This window comes from Rhamphochromis sp. 'chilingali', assembly GCF_963969265.1.
Source record: "Rhamphochromis sp. 'chilingali' genome assembly, chromosome: 9".
Lineage (NCBI taxonomy): Eukaryota > Metazoa > Chordata > Actinopteri > Cichliformes > Cichlidae > Rhamphochromis > Rhamphochromis sp. 'chilingali'.
The window spans coordinates 15,697,912-15,718,149 of record NC_137936.1 but is presented as its reverse complement, the minus strand read 5'-3'; the positions used below and the strand labels follow the sequence as shown (position 1 = coordinate 15,718,149).

Below are 20,238 nucleotides of genomic sequence, written 5' to 3'. Positions count from 1 at the left end.
TTTTGTCATTAAGCAAATGAAAAGGAAGGCAAAGAATGCCACATACTTGTATATCCTTATTCATTAATTGTAAATAATATTATTTTACATTATATTTAAAAAATTTGCAACAATAATATGCAATCTAATTATTCTCAGTTGTCATGTTGATTATCTTTATGACACAATGACATTTGCTTGAAAGCACAACACTTGAGCAGCTGTTATATATTCTTTTACCACATCTTTATTGCAATTTGACTTTTTCAGTTAAATCTGCATTTAAATTAAACCTGAACTGAAAATTTCCCAATTCTGTAAAACCAAAATAAAATAATAATAAAATATATAATCGTTAGAACTGATGGGGTTATCCTAAAGACCTTCAAGTGAGTGGAACTGAGATGGAAAAAAGAGGAAGGAAACATGGGGGGGGAAAAAAAACAAACAAACAAACAAAAAAAAAAAAAAACAACAAAAAACTCAACAGTACTTGTGTAAAAACTGCTGGACTGTACACCATTGTATGTCACACTGAAGGAATTTATCTTTAAATGACTCCAATAAAAAATGATTTTGCCATCATGGCTCCTTTTGGAAAAAGGAATAGCTGGCGTTTGTTACGTCACAGATGAGAAAAATCAGAGGACACTTTGATTTAACATCAGTTTTATTCAAGCAAAAAATAAATTTAGGGCCCACAGAGCAGAATTGCACATATTTCCACGTAAAGTCCCAAAAGTGAAGCAAGGCTTGGAAGTTATAAGATCTTAAATTCTGTGGGGGGGGGAAAAAAAAAAAAAAAAAAAAAAAAAAAAAAAAAAAATGATGAGGTTGACAATTCCATGTATGGTTAATAAAAAGCTGGCCCATAAAAGCATTTCCATGCCTACAAATTTTAGTTGTGGCTGCAGTCTGATTAAATCTGCATGCTTAACAAAAAGAGAAAAGGGTGCGGGTGAGTACATATTTGTGTTAGTGTTTATTTCTCTATCAGAAACAAGCAAGAAGTATGAAGGGGGGGGGGGGGGGGGAGCTAATGATTGCTAGAAGTCAAGAAAAAAAAATCCTGAAACTGTAACCTAAAACAGGAGCTTTAAATACCAAACAGAGTGAAAATAATATACAAAGCAATCCCAAATCCAGTGTTAGTGTCACATGTATCACAATGCCATGGACCAACAAAATATTTCCACTCTATATCACCCATGATGCTCAGCAGTACTGACCTAAACATCACAAAAACAAAAACAAAAAAAAAAAAAACCCATACTATAGCCTAACTATGATCAACTCTACATTTAACAGAATGCAAATAACTGTATGACAAATATGGCATGTTAGAATTTTTAATTGTTTTGTGTTAGAAGCATTGTGCATCAACAAGAATGTTTCTTCACACTGGCGTTGATCCAAAGGTCTTTATTAAAGGTTAAATTCAACTGATAGCACAGGCTAGCTGCACAGTATCTGCTGGACAGGGAGCTCACAAGGCACTACTTGTTCTCTGGCTGGCTGGTACATGTGTTCAGAAGGTATGGCTGCATTTTTGGCTGTTCTCCATTGGAGACACCTATCAAAGTCTAAAGCTAAACTGCAGATTTTCTTTCCTCTTAATTGTTGATCATTATTATTACATAAAGGCCATTTTTCTGCCACACTTAAGAGCAACTAATTGAGATAATTAATCTCTTGATACCTCATGATGGCACTTCTGTGTATTTTTTTTTTCCTTTTACATTTTATGGCAAATCTGTCAGGCAATGAGCATGCTACTTATAGTAAACATGACCAGCATTAACTCCTTAAACATTGGACCTGATCAGCACTTAACCATGTGCAGAAATAAAATGAGTAATTAGATTTCACTAATATTTGTAAAGCTGACCAATTAAGTAAGAAAAAGCATGAGAGAGGAAAAAAAAAATACTGGTGTTACACTATCAAGAGCAGAAATATTTTAAATCTGGGAAGGGGCATCTCTTCCACCATACGCAGGATTACTGTTACAATCTAAACTATACCACTGAACAGCTAATCCTTAAAGGCACTTCTCTTAGCCTGGCACACGGAATCAAACAATTGTTAATAAAATATAAAAATACAAGTTGAGGAGAGTTTACAATGTTTTTCAATTCTAGTCTTAAGGTTTGAGTATGTGTGTGTGTGTGTGTGTGTTCTGCCAAAGTCTGTTTAGACTCATATTTATAACTGGGCTTTAGTCAAGTTATAAACACATTTCTGTACATATGTTTGTTTTCTTTGGTATGTATATATCCTAGTAATGTCTGGAATTTTGTAATGTTATAGGTTAAAACTGTGACTAAGGCACATAAGCAATCACACACGCACACACAGGGCAATCCAGAACAAAGAATGAAGACCCCTGTAGAGGTGGAAAATGTGGAGCTACTCTGAGACACGAGTCACATAGCTCCACTTCTCTTCTTTATCGTATCTTCTACCCCTCCTCCTCCTGTTGCTTACTTAGAGTAATTCCAGACTGTGAATGAATTAACAAGTTTGTTTAAACCAAATGTTTTATATAAGACATTATAAAAGAGAGATATGACACTAAAGGAACTGTGGGGGGGAATTCCATAAAGGCAAAAGACAGAGGCTGCATTATGTAATTGGGTGTACTTCTTCTTGGCTTACTGCATCCATAACATGAACTAGCATGAATAATGATGGGGGAATAGTATGGATAGTAGATGTAAAACTTTAAGTAAATAAAGCTTTTTGAATGTTTGGGGGCAAAGTCCGTAAACTTTATAACTCTTATCAGATAAGTCATCAAATGACACATCACATGATCTTGAACAGTTGATGTGTGTTTGCCTCTTAAAAGAGCACCAATGTAGCAGTACACCTAACACAGTTTGCGAAACTACAACACTGTAGAGAGTTCTTAATGCTTTGTTTTATGTTTGAAGTAACACAAACTGTAACAACACTGTTGATGAGCACATCCTTAATACTCACTAATAATGATGACGATGATGAACACAATGACAGCTATCAGGATCGCCCACATCTGAAACAATTAAAGATAATTTCTACGTTATTACACAAGAACTATATCTGTAATACCTCCTCATTTTGTTGAATAAAAACAGGAAGTCTTCACCATAAGTCATGCAAATATATACTGTAAGTTGTGTAGTTAAATAAAAACAATTAATTTAGTAAACCTCAGTCTTTGAAGACTTTAAAAATAGAGTGCATCATATCAGTTAGAGTAATTGTTATTTAAAGTGGTGGAAAGTGTGTGACTTTTGAACCAAACTTTGTTTAAGCACCTTGCAGTTCTTCCACCAGTACTTCCTTTTCAGCTTAGCTGCACTGGTCTCAAACTGGGAGGCTCCAGCCTGGAGTGCATCGGCTCGGTCATCCAGTTCAGACAGCTTCTGATCACGCTCCAGCACTTTGTCCACATTAACACGCATAATGTCCACCACCTACTCAAAACAAACATAATATTCATTTTTTGCAATCTGTTTCTTGATGTACATGGGTGTTAGGCAATCTTGAGCCCTCACTGTAAATAAATCTGCCCTAATTTGTTTTTCTCTGGAGGGCATAGGAAAGAATCATAAGAGAAAGAAGAAAAATGCCAAATAAATAAATCAACAGGGTAAAATAACTCCTACAGACTCCACTTTTAGTCAGACACACATGCATGTGCATAAACACAGATTACACGTAACCCATATGTTCCACTGATCCACAAACCCAACTACTGCCCCTCCTCTCAGACAGAGCTGCAGGTTGGAGGGGAGGGTGTAGGCCCGTGCATGCCTTACATAACCATGGAGACAGTGATTATGTAAGCGTTTGGCAGCCAATTGGACACTTTCTGTGACGTGCTGAGGTTAAAGATCTATGAGGGAGTGGCTTATCCCAAGAAGGGCTACAACCGAGAGAGCGAGAGAGAGCAAGATGTAAAGGGAATTAAGAGTGAGACTTGGCAGCCTATTTTCTTAGTGGCCTCACTGACATGGTTCTGAATGCTATTTCTCAAAACTGGATGAGGACTGCCTTTCACTGAATGTCCTTTGGCAGTCTTTTGGAGTATTAGAGAGCAAATTATTCCACATTATGGTGAATTGTAACACTGCTGCCAAGAGTTATGCAAGGTTCTGTGTGAGACCAACATCAAGGAAAAGAGGGAGTGACACAAAGCAAGTGAAGACAGACAGGGGTGGAGTTCAAGGCCATAGGCTAGGTGAGAAAAATGATGCAAAGTGAACAAGATGAGGTTATTTAAGGATTTTTAATGCTTGAAAAGATTTTTTATTATTTGACACTGTGACTCCACCAACTATCTTTTCATTATTTAACTATTCACTCCTGGATTACGGCTGTGCTACTATGCAATTATTTAAAAATAAATAAATACAAATTGTTGATTGAATCTTTCTCTACTTGCATCTTCTCCTTTATTTGTGTACAGCTGGACTGGTACATAAGCATTTAATTAACCATATAACCATATAACTGAGAAATGAACCTGAAGTTGGAGATGAAGTAGCATTAAGGGCAGGCATCTTTGGAGAGGTGGTTTCAAATTTCTTAGCTTGAGAGGAAACGATCTGGTGCATTTGTAACACTAAAGCACTCATGAATTAAGATTTGAACATATTTTGGGGATCCTTATCAATAAGCCATAAGAGAATAGAACTGTTGGCCTCAAATTAAATTCTGAAATTAAATAGAAGCCAGTTTTCACATATTTCATACCTCATCCACCTGGGCCTGCGTCTGCTGCAAGCGCTTATTGCCGGCCGCTGCGGCAGAACCTTCTGGACCAACTGCTGACCTGAAGAAATTTACAAAAAAACCCAAAAAAAACCCAGTGTAAATCTTAGCCCCCTGTGAAATGTCTTAGAAACATCTGTTACATAACATCACAATCTCCCACTAAAACCTTAAAGGAAACCAGTCAGTTTTAGGTACAAGAAAAAAGAAAAACAGTCCTCTCAGAGGAAATTGCTTGATATAGCACCCAATCTGTGGGATAGCTAAAGGTCAACAGGAGTAACAGTTCATAGTGAGCTAAAACAGAACAATTCAGTGTCTCTGACTGTACACAACAGCCAGCCATGCACGCACAAAAAAAAATTAATTAAATTAATTAAAAACACCTCACTGATGTTCCTCAACTCATGCTCCATTGTATCAACTGAGGATAGACAATAAGTGGCAAGAGATTATTTTTCATACAACAATAGACTTGACAGTGATGTGGCTTAAGTAAATGCTTGCCCAAAATAATGGTTTAAGTATATTCTTAACAGTTAAAAAGCTGACATCAGATAGCATGAAAAGCTATTCAAATAAGATGATGTCCCACACAATCCTGCTAAAATAGCAAGCATCACATTTATTATTATCTGATGCATTTTTTTTTTAACTCTAAGAAACTGTTAAAAACAATAACAAAAATATAAACCGGAGACAAAGCAAAAAGTTTTTTCCTTCTGGTTCCCATTGATTTAATTTAAATAATTATTTATTTAGATTCCTAAATATGATATGCATTCATTGTCCCAATGGCTTTTTAACAGTGGTTATTTACTGCCACCCCCTGACCTGAAAGAGCATTGCTTTGCAATGACTTTTCGTAACATTGAAACTAACTTGAAAGTTGGGTTGTTATTTACACCAGGGCTATACAAAGATTATTATGATTCAGTCTAAGTCAAGTGTGGCCATTAATTACATAAATTCTGACTCAGGCCAAATTACAATATTAGTTTAAATGTAAAACAGTTTAGGCAGATATAAGCAGTCTGCTGCCTGATATTACTGATTTGCCAATGCATTGTAGCAGTCTTTAAAAATGAAAGTAAAGAATAGATGGGAGAAACACCCTCAAAATATGTTATAAGTGTTAATGTTACAGGATTTGTCAACGCAAGGGCATGTTGGTATTGATATTTGTTTTTTTAAATCAACAAATATCAATATCAGTCTTAAATATCTTAAACATCTGTCTGGCCCTAATAAGCAGGCATACCCATGTTTGCTAAAATATAGTTGATGGCAAGAGCTTGCTAAAACTACATGTGTTTATATTTAAAAAACAAACAATCCCCAAAACAAAACACAGGAACAAGCCACAGTTAACTCAACAGAAACAGCATCTGTCTGGAAGCCAAAGGTACCCAGTTTCCTGAAGAAAAACAATCAATGATGCAAGTTATTCCAAAAGGAAGTCTATGTGAAATGGGTGGATTAAGTGCCTCTCCTCTATGCCCCCAAGATAACAACTTTACAGCCACGTCTAATTCACGTATATTTAAAAAGATAAACTATTTTGAATTTTGATTACATGAATTTGATACAAATAAACACAAAAAACAAGCAAACTATTACAAACAAACTGCAGATATACATTTCCTGCAGCTGCTGCTAGTATCAAAACTACACTACAGCATCAGTGGTGGGCTTCATTCTCTAATATGTAAAAAGGCTGGAACTTACCACGAGTACACACATAAAATTAGCCTCAGATTCATGTAATATTCACCGGAACCAATTGTGTTTGTACCATTGTGCATATGACTGTTTCATAATAATTTTAAATTGATGGTTGCCATATACATACAGCCCACTTTCCTTTAAATGAAAACACATTTTTCTCAACGAGGGCCATGGCAAGAGCTGGGATTGCAATTTTTTTTAAGATTTATTTATTTATTTATTTTTAAAAAGAGCATCTAATTTATGCAACTGGAAAAAAAATAAATAAAAATGCTGGATCCCTTGGGGAATGTGTGGCTCGGTTAAAAACAAATTGATGTCTAACTAGGATACAATGAAGGTAGGTTTAATAAACAAATGCAGTAAACGCTTTTTCTCTTTTGTTTTGTTTGGTCTTTGTATTCGTGAAGAGCAAGTGGATAAAGAGTGGATTACCAAATATGTGTTAGGTTAAAAAAAAGAAAAAGAATTTGGTCAATACTTTTAACCAAACTCATTATTTTTATGTATTCAAGTCTATGAGTTTCTATCTTTGACTTTTTTGGAAAAGCTGTAAATAACAATAATCGATTTTTATTCATTAATTAGTTTAGCAATGTGCATTGGTGTGTCTATGTGTAGGTTTATGTAGTTTCACATTTGTGTTTAGGCATTACTTGTGCAAAGATAGCAACCTTTGCCATTGCACCAGAGTTCACGTGAAGACTCTTTAGTTGAACTATGTAGGTCTGATACCATGTCTACACACACACCTCTTTTCTACTAATGCTGTGCATGTGCCTAATCTACAACCACAGAAATAAATATAGGTGCAGGGCCAAAAAGCTGACACTCACATGTCACCACTTCGCTGGTCCCAAATTGGGAACAAGTGATGACAGTGGCTTTTGAAGGTGTACCTAAAAAATTAACCAGATGCAGCCTAGGATCTTTTGTGCATTATGATTTTCCTTTCCATTTCAGTGAAACCAATTTAAGATAAATGAGGCTACAAGTGGGGCTGCCACGATTAGTCGACTATTAAAATTGTTGACGACTAATTTAATAGTCGACGCGTCGTTTGAAGCTTTGTAAGAGCCCAAAAGATGCAGGAATAAGTAGTAGGATTTAAGAGTGTAATAATGGACTGAAACAGAAGATGGCAGCACTGCATGTACAAGGATGCCAGCTGCCTTTAACCCTTTAAGACCTACCATAGAACCAAGTCCGCCAGAGCTTATATTATATTTTTACATGGTGTGGTGCCATTTTTGGTGTACAGTCGAGTCTTAATAGCTTACTTACAACTGGGCTCGTCACGCTCTCTTCTTGGCTGCAGTGGTTATTATTATATTTACATGCTTCCAGCCCCCGTTTTTGCTCGATGACAACTCGTACCTTTCCACTCCCCTTTTTCTCCCTCCTCGCGCTCACAGACATAACATGTATGGCAGTTCATTCTCCCTGCAACACGGACTACACTGCCCATGATGCTACATTCTTTAGAGCTATGCTTGTAGCATTCTGCCTGTTAGCTTAGCACGACAACAACAACAACGAAAGGTGCTCTCTCTCACCCAGGAAACACACAGTCGCAGAGAGAGAGAGAGAGCGTCACCCTGTAACCATGGCAACCGTAACGCTGCCGCCTGGAACAAAAGAACGTAGCTGTCAAACAAAACCCAAACAGTCCTGACCCGCGACAATATGAAACAGGAAAGTACCGCAGTGTAATCCATTTATTTCAACAAAGTAACTGTATTCTGAATACCACCTTTTTAAACGGTAACTGTAACGGAATACAGTTACTCATATTTTGTATTTTAAATACGTAACGGCGGTACATGTATTCCGTTACTCCCCAACACTGTCGATAGCTAGCCGGGGGCAAGGCTCACTAGTTCCGGTGAGAATACCGGACTCCATTTTCAAACCCACTGCAGTCTTTCGCTACTCAGGTTAAACATGATACAGTGGGGCAAAAAAGTATTTAGTCAGCCACCGATTGTGCAAGTTCCCCCACTTAAAATGATGACAGAGGTCAGTAATTTGCACCAGAGGTACACTTCAACTGTGAGAGACAGAATGTGAAAAAGAAAAAAGAAAAATCCATGAATTCACATGGTAGGATTTGTAAAGAATTTATTCGTAAATTAGGGTGGAAAATAAGTATTTGGTCACCTCAAACAAGGAAAATCTCTGGCTCTCACAGACCTGTAACGTCTTCTGTAAGAAGCTTTTCTGTCCCCCACTCGTTACCTGTATGAATGGCACCTGTTTGAACTCATCATCTGTATAAAAGACACCTGTCCACAGCCTCAAACAGTCAGACTCCAAACTCCGCCATGGCCAAGACCAAAGAGCTTTCGAAGGACACCAGGAAAAGTATTGTAGACCTGCACCAGACTGGGAAGAGTGAATCTACAATAGGCAAGCAGCTTTGTGTGAAAAAAATCAACTGTGGGAGCAATCATCAGAAAATGGAAGACATACAAGACCACTGATAATCTCCCTCGATCTGGGGCTCCACGCAAGATCTCATCCCGTGGGGTCAAAATGATCATGAGAACGGTGAGCAAAGATCCCAGAACCACACGGGGGGACCTGGTGAATGACCTGCAGAGAGCTGGGACCAAAGTAACAAAGGTCACCATCAGTAACACACTACAACGGCAGGGAATCAAATCCCGCAGTGCCAGACGTGTTCCGCTGCTGAAGCCAGTGCATGTCCAGGCCCGTCTGAAGTTTGCCAGAGAGCACATGGATGATACAGCAGAGGATTGGGAGAATGTCATGTGGTCAGATGAAACCAAAGTAGAACTTTTTGGTATAAACTCAACTCGTCGTGTTTGGAGGAAGAAGAATACTGAGTTGCATCCCAAGAACACCATACCTACTGGGCCAAAATACCAGCTACTGTGTGTGCAAACCTGGTAAAGACCTATAGTAAACGTTTGACCTCTGTTATTGCCAACAAAGGTTATGTTACAAAGTATTGAGTTGTATTTTTGTTATTGACCAAATACTTATTTTCCACCCTGATTTACGAATAAATTCTTTACAAATCCTACCATGTGGATTCATGGATTTTTTTTCACATTCTGTCTCTCACAGTTGAAGTGTACCTCTGGTGCAAATTACTGACCTCTGTCATCATTTTAGGTGGGGGAACTTGCACAATCGGTGGCTGACTAAATACTTTTTAGTATATAAGCAGTGTTGGGAAGGTTACTTTTAAAATGTATTCCATTACAGAATACATGCCCCAAAATGTATTCTGTAACGTATTCCGTTACGTTACTCAATGACAGTAACGTATTCTGAATACTTTGGATTACTTAATATATTATCATGCTTTTTACAACTACGTGAATGTACTATTGCTGTGATTTATTACTGTTACTGAAGGTCCGCGGCTCCGAACCCGTAGTAAAGGGACCTCTGACTAATACGGTGGGTTCCGTGTTGGGCTCATAGCCGAAAAACAGCTTTACTTTGTTGTCTGGGTCAACTTTGCTTGCGAGAGACAGAGAGAGGCGTTGAAAGGCTGCTCCAACGGAACTTATTGTTTCGGAGGAAAACACGAACACGGCGTACAGTCGAGTCTTAATAGCTTACTTACAGCTGGGCTCGTCAGGCACTCTTCTTGGCTGCAGTGGTTATTATTATTATTACTATTATATTTACATGCTTCCAGCTCCCGTTTTTGCTCGATGACACCTGGTACTTTTCCACTCGCCTTTTTCTCCCTCCTCGCACTCACAGACATATAACAAGTATGGCAGTCCATTCTCCCAGCAGCACGGACTACACTGCCTATGAGGCTACATTCTTTAGAGCATGTACCTGTAGCATTCTGCCTATTAGCTTAGCACAACAACAACAAAAAAAAAGGCGCTCTCTCACCCAGGAAACACACAGAGAGAGAGCGTCACCCTGTAACCATGGCAACCGTAACGCTGCCACCTGGAACAACAGAACAGCTGTCAAACAAAACCCAAACAGTCCTGACCCACCACAATATGAAACAGGAAAGTACCACTGTGTAATCCATTTATTTCAACAAAGTAACTGTATTCTGAATACCACCTTTTTAAACGGTAACTGTAACGGAATACAGTTACTCATATTTTGTATTTTAAATACGTAACGGCGGTACATGTATGCCGTTACTCCCCAACACTGTATATAAGTCACTTAGATAACTTAAAAATGCTATTGTTTGGCTTTTTTCAGTATTTTATTTGTTCCCGAGTAAATCGGTTTGGCTGAGATTAAAGTTATAGTTTTTACACTGCTGAATAAACGTCAAGCAGACAACCAGTTATCAGAAGTGTGAGATGCTCAAGAATATACTCCGGTGTCCTGTTATATTATATTATATTATATTAGATAAAACTTTATTAATCCCTAGGGTGGGTTCCTCCAGGAAATTAGGTATTTTAGATAGCGGCTGAGTTTATTAAACTCCACTGAAACAACCTGTAAATTTCATTAAAATTTAATAAACTATCATCATGTCTTTATTTTTAGTTAGCACATACCTTAAACATTTAAAGCTATAAGCTAATGATAGTTATATAAGAGCACATGCATGCTGGTGCAATAAGCTGTACGTTGTACATCCAATGGACGCATGATCTGATTAGTTGACTAATGGCAAAAATAATTGGTGACTAGTCGACTATCAAAATAATAGTTTGTGGCAGCCCTAGCTACAAGTTCTCAGTTCTAAGGCACCAAGGAAGAGCTGGCTCACCACTGCATTAAAATAAAAAGAAAGGCATCAAGATGCAATTTAAGTCCCGCCTTTCAGCCTCAATTTAACTCACTGAACAAAAATTGCAGATAAATTTTATTTTTGCTTTATTGCTTCATTTGAATTAAGTTTCCATTTGACCATATGTTATGGATTCACAGCCACAGTTTCCAAATGCAAAGGCTACAGTTGCAAGCATTCAACTACCAACCTTACTGCTAATTAAGTGATGGAGACAAATTTAAAACAACTTTGGAGTAAATTGTCCAGTTACATTTGGACCACTTCAAATAAACGACTGAGTGCAGAAACTGTGATCGTGGTTAACTGAATATTCTTGTTAACCCACTTGCATTAATAGATTTATTTTATTTCAAATCTATTGTAAATCTACTATCCATACATTCCGGGACCTAATTTTACATTATCATCACTGTTGTATCTATTAGAGCAGGGCGATATGGCCAAAAATATTTATCACGATATATATTTGAAAATTTGCGATAACGATATAACCGACGATATAATTGATGCGAGACAAAATACAACTCCACAACATTACTAGCGCAAAAAGACAACCTTCCATTTATTTTCACTTAAACAAGAAGCTGGTTTTTATGTACATTAAAGCTTTATAAAAATGTAACAGTGCAAATGCAAATTCCTTGCTGAAAGTTTAACCAAAAGGCATTTCCAGTAGAAATGGGCTGACATATCCTGAGCATAACCATGTATAATATCCACTGAAGTTAAAAAGAGGTGCTTTGCAACATTAAACTGCAGTGTGCAGTACGTATTTTTCGGACCATAAGGTGCATGGGATTATAAGGCACATTAAGCGAAACAAAGCAGTCAGATAAATCAAACTTTATTAAACTCATTCTTCTTGCTTCCTCCACTTCTATACCATTGATTCATTAATGTTGAATTCTCTGGCAGCTGCTCTATTCCCATGTTGTTGCAGTATATTAATGACTAACCTCGTATTGTGGATGGATTATCTCAGTTGTTCTCCTGACTGAAGTTTGGTCCGTTTACAGTATCCTGCCATGCGATTGCATTTGTCTCTAACCATGAAGAACCTTCGCGTTAACTTTTATAAGTGGAAAAGTGTTAGTGTTCGTCCTCCAGCTTCACTGTTTATGTTATGCTAACATAGCTGTGTCGCTAGCGATCACGTAGCACATCATTATATACCAGCTAGCCCAACTTCAGTAACCCTACAAACGTCACTGCTGTTTAGTTTCCTGTCTTCATTTATGTTGGAAGTGATAGCAGAGCTGTACGTTTGATTTTTTTCAGAAATCTCTCCGTCAGAACATGCTATATCATGCTTAGGTAACTAGCGAAACTAGCGAGCTAACTTCCGCTAGCTTCTTGCTAACTTCTAACTCCGTTAAATGTAATAACTTTTGTTTTCATGGATGCCTGGAAGTTAAACTTTATAGTTACACCTGGTAAAGCAGCAATGCTGATCGTTTTATTAAAGATGAAAGAATTTAGAAAGTTTTTAACTCTAAGTGATGCTGCAGTGTTGTTTGACCTGAAGATTACGGAGTTTAGGACCCAGATTACTCCCAGATTTAAGAGCATCTTAGTCCGACAAATATGACAATAACAACGGCCGCTTGCATGTTCTGCAAAAAAATGTGCTTTGTTGTGTATCTGACGGACAAACACCAAACCAGTTCCACATCACGGAAGTTGCACCATTTTTACAAACCAATTCTGGTTCATCTGTTTCACTCAACAATCGGCCATGTGCGTATGAAAACAAAGGCACTGCGCATGCGCGTTTTACTCCCATTCTATCGCGATATTTCATTTTCCTATCGTTGCCTAACATTATACCGGTATTACCGTGAACGGTATAATATGGCCCAGCCCTAGTATCTATACTACTGATCGACTACCATCACTACAATGAACAGAAATGACTATAACATCATGAAAGAATGACTTTTATGGTTTAATCAAATCATCACTCAATTTCAGAAAGACATGCAAATTCTCTGTCAAGGATTTTTGTTTAATATGGACAAAAATAGTTGTAGAAATCTGTCTGTGATTCATTACGAAAACGCTGAGTACAGTGCCTCTATGTGCACTGTGTGTGTATATATATATATATATATTTTTTTTTTATTTATTTATTTATTTATTTATTAGTTTAAAAGGGGGAAAAAAAAGCTTCCTCTCTTGATGCTGTAAGGCAATACACCTTCCCAGAAAGTAAACACTCACGAAACACGTCTTTTCCCTTGTTCTTTCATTACCCCTAAGCTTCAAAGCGCCTACTAATACACATATTGACCGAGAAACATATCAGAGTACAGTTCCTAACTGTGTCAACAAAGAAAAAAAACGGTAGATGCTGATGATGGAAATAACGTTAGATAACGGCATTACCGACAACGGGGTGTAAGTTATTACTGGAGTGGCAAGTATTCAGCTTAGATATAGTTTAAAACTTATTTTAATTACCCAGTCATCAACATGATTACGACCTATTAAAACAGAAACACTTCGGCCATAAATATTATATTTCCTGTTTACAACTTTGCGTTGCCTTTGATTGTGTCTTGATATTATTTTAGTCATATCCAAATTAGAGCTACAATAATTAGAAATCACAAAGCGACATACACAAACATTTTAAGCTTGTTAAATAAAAGTATACAGCAGTAGTTTTTAGATAGGCCAACGACACAGGAAACGGTAGTTTCTAAGCATAGACTAAAACGCTAGCACATATCGTTGTCTAACAGTAAGATTCGTGTAACAGTAACAGCTGTGGCCTGTATACAAACCGATTGTGTACACTCTTTCTTGACTATCTACATAACTAGCAAAGATAAGTTGATATGATGAGGAGTGAGCAACGTTAGATAACTTTAATGCAGCGTTGCTGCTGTGGCTAAGCTAGCTCACATCTCGAAGACGGGCACTAGCACTTGTTGCAGGCTAGTAGCAAAAGTTCTGGGCGTTGTTTTTGCGCCCGCGTCTTGAAGTATTACCAGAAAAAAAACGGAAGCGAAATCGTCAACATCTGACTGACAAATAAAAGTGTGCGGTATAGGATAGACTTACATTGCAAAACGAAATTTCCTCAAACGACACCGCTGCCGATTTTTGCTTGGTAGCTCACTGTCAAGCCGAAACAGTCCCAGCCGTACCAGCGGTTTTTGTGCCGCTTTCAAGGTTGCCGGAATTAGGAACTATCACGCGTATTTACATTTCACAAGGAAAATGCGCACTTTAATAAAACCAGAAATCATAGAAATTTCTTTTCATATCGATATCGATACGTGACAATAAATTATAATAACCCATTTAGCCTGGTGACTAACCTTTAGTTGACTACATTTAGCATTTAAATAAAAAAATAAATAAAAGAATTTTCCCTGCAAACTTACAGTAAATACATAAACTTTTACAGTACTAAATTATTTTAAAGAAATAAATTACAAAATCGGATCATACTATCTGGTAACTACTTTATTTGATGAAAGCTTGAGTTTGCGGTGAGCACGTGAAGGCAACATTAAAGAGGTCGTGGCTTATAGCTTCCGCATGCCTACCATTATTAAAAGCAATTAAAAGCAACGCACACTTCGCACACCTTAGTCAATAATCATTAAAGAGTTAACTACTCAAATCAGTCTTATTCACCTTTTATTTATTTCATTTCTATTTGCAAGCTACAGTAGACATGCAAGGAGCAGGCCCAAGCCCGTGATCAGCATGTGGCTTATGAGAACAAAAAGTCATCCCTATCCACACGTCATCAACAAATACTAACCACCAACAACTGAAAAAATAGGAGTAGCGAAACTTTATTCATTCAAACTGTTAAAGAGAGTATATATGTGTGTGTATGCAAGTATAGCAGATTTATATGAAACATTTAGAACAAATCAATCTTTAAGTGCTTCCTTAAACTGTAAAAACTGAATGCAGTCTGAAGACAACAGTGAAAGAACTGAGTTTTTGTGTCAGTCACTGAGTTGTAGTATGTGGTTTAAGAGAGCAGGTGCTAATTCCCTAAAATGCTTTATTAATGGATTCATATCATACAAAACTAATGCAAAAACAATTCTGCAACAACACAACATTGGCCAACACGAGTTAAGTTTATGAGAGAGTTTACTGAGTTTACTTTTGAAGGATAACAGCATTACAAATTTACATTACAAAGTGATCAAAACGCATAATGATATGTGTTTTGGGGTAATCAAAGGCCACAGGAAGGAAACAATAGCCTAGCAACAGAAATGATCCCTTTACAGTTGTGTTCAGAAGTTTACATACACTCATCATGGGCATAAATGTCTTGGTAATTTTGTTCTTTCTCCAGGGTGAAATGATTGCACGGAATACATCTTTATTGACTTTAAGACAACTAGAACTGGGTGCATATGTTTGATTTGTTTTTTTTCTCTAATCTACACAGGGTTAAAAGTATGCATGCAGCCTGGAAGATGTCTGGAAGATGACCCAAACTGTTACGGTCTGGGTGAGTCACAGTATTTTCTCCAGCAGCAGCTCTCCTCCTCTGGGTAGAGACTTGTTGCTCCTCCCTGGCTGCCCACCTTTGGGCAATTATTCCACCAGTATATACACAGCAAATTCAAAAGTGTTAAATATTTTGGTGTTAGTAGTCTTCTTGCAAAAGTAGAGTTAATTTTACTCTAAGCAGAGTCACATTCTTTTAATGTAACTCTGAGGTGTAAAATGATAGTAGCTAAAATCGAGTGTTAAAAATGAGTGTTTCTATTTCAAATCTGGGGGTGTTACAATGGAAACATTAACTCTTGACCTCTTAACGCTAAACTCCTAGAGTATGGAAGAAATATAGTATCATCAGAATTCAAGTATTTTTAGACATTGAATTTATGACACTGAATTTTTATCCTCCAAATTTCCCTGCAAAAATATTCACCTGCAAAAATTCACCTGCAAAAAATTCACCTGAAAAAAATTCACCTGCCAAAAATTCACCTGCAAAAATTCACCTGCAAAAAATTCACCTGAAAAAAATTCACCTGAAAAAAATTCACCTGCAAAAATTCAACTGCAAAAGTGATGAACTTTAATGACCCAAGCCAGAGCAATCAGCACCAGATCGAGTCGAGTGGCTCTCGGCCAATTAAATTACGCTGTTTGATCACATGACACCGTTAGCCAGCAGTTTGTCTCCTAAAAGAGAGCTGTTTAGAGGTGAGTGATTAAGTTTTTCTCCTAAATAGAGATCATTACAGAACGCCTAGTCCTACTTAAAATCCCATTTATTTTTATTTTATCATCTACTCGAACTAAGGAAAACGTTTGACTAACTCAAAGACAATTTCCACGCCTCCCCTGCCTGACTGCAGAGGCAGTTTTGAATTTAGGAGCAGCAAGATGGAAGCGGCAAACCCTGGCGATTCTCCGGTAAGTATATTGTTTTTTATCTTCAAGTTTGTCTTTTGAAACCTTAATTTTATTTAAATCCGTTGCTCACGTATAAAGTACACAGACGGGGTCTTTGCTCAACTCGTCTGAGGCGTGTCTCACTAAGCGCTACATGCTAGCATCCTGCTAACCGAGCTACCCTTTACATGCTGTGCTTTAGAAAATAGGATACTCGTTAAAAAAATACTCCGCAGATATTGATAGATAGACGAACACTGCAAATATAATGTTGTAAACGAAAACGGCCTTTGGTGAAGGGGTAAAATACACCATGAATAAAGCCATAGAGTGAATGGCTGCCATGGTTGCAGAACAGCCTGATTTAATGACAAGAATGGGGAAGAGTGAGGCGAAGTGAACCAAAGCCACAAAACACGGTCAGACAAGGCGGCAAAAGGGCAGTGATCTGTCCGTCAGTATGAAGTTGGTGTGTGCTTTGGTGAACAAAAACTCCAGACTGGTAGCAGGAAGGTGGGAGACTCGTGTTTCACTGGGATAGTGGTGAATTAAAACATCCTTTGTTGGGGACATTTAGGTGTAAATGCATCCATACAGGCAAGACAGAGGCAGACCAGACAGTGAAGAAAACAAGGCAAACATTAGAAATATTCAAACGGAAATATAGGATTAATATAACATACAATTGGGGAAAATGTAAGGAACACAATGTAAATGATATTGTAAAGTCATTAAAACAGCATACTCTGATTAAAAGAAACAGATAATTGGGTAGGAGGATGATAAGATAAGATAAGATAACCTTTATTAGTCCCACACGTGGGAAATTTGATGATGATGATGATGATGATGATGATGATGATGATGATGATGATAATAATAATAATAATAATAATAATAATAATAATAATAATAATAATAATAATAAAAAAAAAATAAAAATAAAAAAAAATGTACAAGATGGGTATGTATACTTGTAGCCAGAACTTAACAACTATAAAGTTGTAGCATGTCAGTACCTTACCCCATCCATTATATCCACACTTTCAGAAAAGGATATGGTCAATATCTTTACAAATACTATCTAAACTTAAACTGGATATTCCCTCTGCTTCTTGTATACACCCTCAGGGTTTGTGATCAGCCAGCGGCTGATATGATCATTAATCCTGTAAAATAATATTCTTTCGGTTTATGAATCTGTTTGCATGGATTTCTTAATCTGTTTCCACTGTTAGCAGAAGTTGTGGTGTGCTGCTCTCCAAGACTACAAGCTGCGTTAAAGTTGGAAGTAACTGGCCGATGTTCCACTGTTGAAGATAGCTGTGCCCATTTGTTGCACATTGTGGGTATGGAGAAGTTGAGGCCCTTGCAGGCTACCCACAATTTCCCCAAACTGAGCGATTATGCATCTTCCTTCCATATTTGTATCTTGTGTCACTAAAAATAATTTTATTTAATTTTATACATTGATTAATGACCTGCAGAATCTCCTTATCATATTAAGTGATTCATAATTGTCACTTTATGCTTTCTCCATCTTGAAAGTGATGACATCCTTGCATTACATCCTTTAGGTTCATTTTCTGCAGGCAGGTTTCTGACAGAGAACAGGCAGATTTACACTATAACATGCAGCGTTCTATAGATGGACACATAAAGAAATGAAAAATTACATGTATGTGCTAACTTTCTAAACACTGTTACATTAATGATTAAGTAGATAAAACATTTATGTCAGCCTTGGCTCATAGTTCATTTAAAGACAAGAACTTTGTGTGTGTTTCAGGTCCTGCACTCTCAAAGACTGAATGAACCAGCATTGCAGCCATGGGTCACTGAGCATCACAGGGAAGGTTGAAGCCGCCCACTGCAGCTGTAAGGCCGGAGTCACGGAGACCTGCACCCACGTCACTGCTCTTCTGTTTAATGTAGGGGGGCGATCGTGGCTCAAGAGTTAGGAGTTCGCCTTGTAATTGGAAGGTTGCCGGTTCGAGCCCCGGCTTAGACAGTCTCGGTCGTTGTGTCCTTGGGCAAGACACTTCACCTGTTGCCTACTGGTGGTGGTCAGAGGGCCCGGTGGCGCCAGTGTCCGGCAGCCTCGCCTCTGTCAGTGCGCCCCAGGGTGGCTGTGGTTACAATGTAGCTTGCCATCACCAGTGTGCGAATGTGTGTGTGAATGGGTGGGTGACTGGATATGTAAAGCGCTTTGGGGTCCTTAGGGACTAGTAAAGCGCTATATAAATACAGGCCATTTACCATTTAGAAGCAACAGTGATCTGTGGCACAAGGACTGTTACAGATGAACCTGCATACTGGGTTTTGCTGGGTAATATGACCAAGATACAGCCAGAGGTTGGCCATAAGATAGACTTCTCCTCTTCAGCTGCCCAAAAAAAGGCTCTTGATCAGAACAAACAGACCATCTGTAGTGACAGGTAAAAGGAGCCGTCCTCAAAAAAGAAAAATCCCACCTGCTACTGTGGAGGAGTTGTCACTGCTATAATGCCATCATGTTTTATCTAGGGGTCTAGATTTATGCCTATAGTGCACTGCCGTGTAAATAATTTGCATTTACTGAATGAGTATCACTGTTCAAAAATTGAATAAAGAAACAAACTAATTTTTGCCTTTTTTTTTTTATTAAAACCACTTTATAGAACATCACATCAGTTACAATGTAGAATCCATGTCACTGGAGAATTTTGATTCAATAAACAGTAAAAAGGTGAGCTGTGAAGACCAAGGACAAGTGCAGCTCACAGGTTTTCTATCCAAGGAATCCCAGAAGATTGCATGGTGTCATTGCCCAGCAGTTGTTCGCAGGACATATGGACTCAACCTCAACAATCCCTCACACTGAGCAGCATGAAGTGACAGTGCAGAGGAAAAACTCCCCTTTAACAAGAAGAAACCTCCAGCAGAACCAGAACCTGGTTCAGTACCAGCAGCCATCTGGGTTTGGAGGGGAGAGAGAGAGAGACACAGAACTACCAAAAGTATTTTTTTTTTTTTTATGTGATTGACTGTTGTTGTAATTCAAGCCCTGAGTGTAGAGCAGGTAAGATATAAAGTTGCATCCTAAATTCATGCAGAGTGTTTAGTTTATGACTTTTTCACCTGGTCATTTCTTGATGAACAGATGGTCTTTTAGGGTTGACCAAGCTGGTACCTTGACTCTGTTCTCTGCAAGATGTTGCAAAAAACAAAATCATATGGAGACAATATTGGACACAAAATATATAACAATTTAGTTAAATGTAGCATTAACTCATAGGTCTTGCTAAAGTAAACCTTGTATTCTGATTCATCACAGCAGCAGTTCAGTTGGATGATGTCAGTATCTGCAGCAAGTGTCTTGCTGACTGAATAATTACATCTTGCATAATCTGAAACAAACACATAAAGACAGAAACAATTTATAAATTAACGTTTGATAAAATCTAAGAATTAATCATTTATTAGATACCAATATGAATATGTCTACCATAAAACTTGTGTGGAGCGAAGTTACATTCAATCAAGATGGTCTGGCATGCTACAACTTTGTAGTTAAGTTCTGGCTACAAGTATACATACCCATCTTGTACATGTTCTTTAACATTATTATTATTATCATC

General features: G+C 37.7%; 1 protein-coding gene and 2 long non-coding RNA genes across 8 annotated transcripts; 1 reads left to right on the top strand and 2 right to left on the bottom strand.

The window, feature by feature from the left end:
- Positions 1–769: 769 nt before the first annotated feature.
- Positions 770–14,402, bottom strand: vamp3 (vesicle-associated membrane protein 3 (cellubrevin)). The gene is made up of 5 exons (XM_080892467.1): positions 14,297–14,402; positions 4,723–4,801; positions 3,282–3,440; positions 2,965–3,016; positions 770–2,482 (listed from the first exon to the last, which is right to left on the bottom strand). Coding segments are annotated over exons 1-5 (312 nt in total). The 5' UTR covers positions 14,299–14,402; the 3' UTR covers positions 770–2,462.
- Positions 14,403–16,373: 1,971 nt separating this feature from the next.
- LOC308403200 lies at positions 16,374–19,241 on the top strand. 6 transcript variants are annotated; one of them, XR_013972879.1, is made up of 4 exons: positions 16,528–16,639; positions 17,857–17,967; positions 18,196–18,296; positions 18,408–19,241. It is a non-coding gene; the product is annotated as an uncharacterized lncRNA (long non-coding RNA). The 6 variants fall into 6 exon arrangements; XR_013972876.1 differs by lacking the exon at positions 18,196–18,296 and having other exon boundaries at positions 16,525–16,639; positions 17,860–17,967; XR_013972880.1 differs by lacking the exon at positions 18,408–19,241 and having other exon boundaries at positions 16,525–16,639; positions 17,860–17,967; positions 18,196–18,401.
- A 9-nt stretch (positions 19,242–19,250) lies between these two features.
- Positions 19,251–19,961, bottom strand: LOC308403201. The gene is made up of 3 exons (XR_013972881.1): positions 19,913–19,961; positions 19,739–19,804; positions 19,251–19,573 (listed from the first exon to the last, which is right to left on the bottom strand). It is a non-coding gene; the product is annotated as an uncharacterized lncRNA (long non-coding RNA).
- Positions 19,962–20,238: the final 277 nt, after the last annotated feature.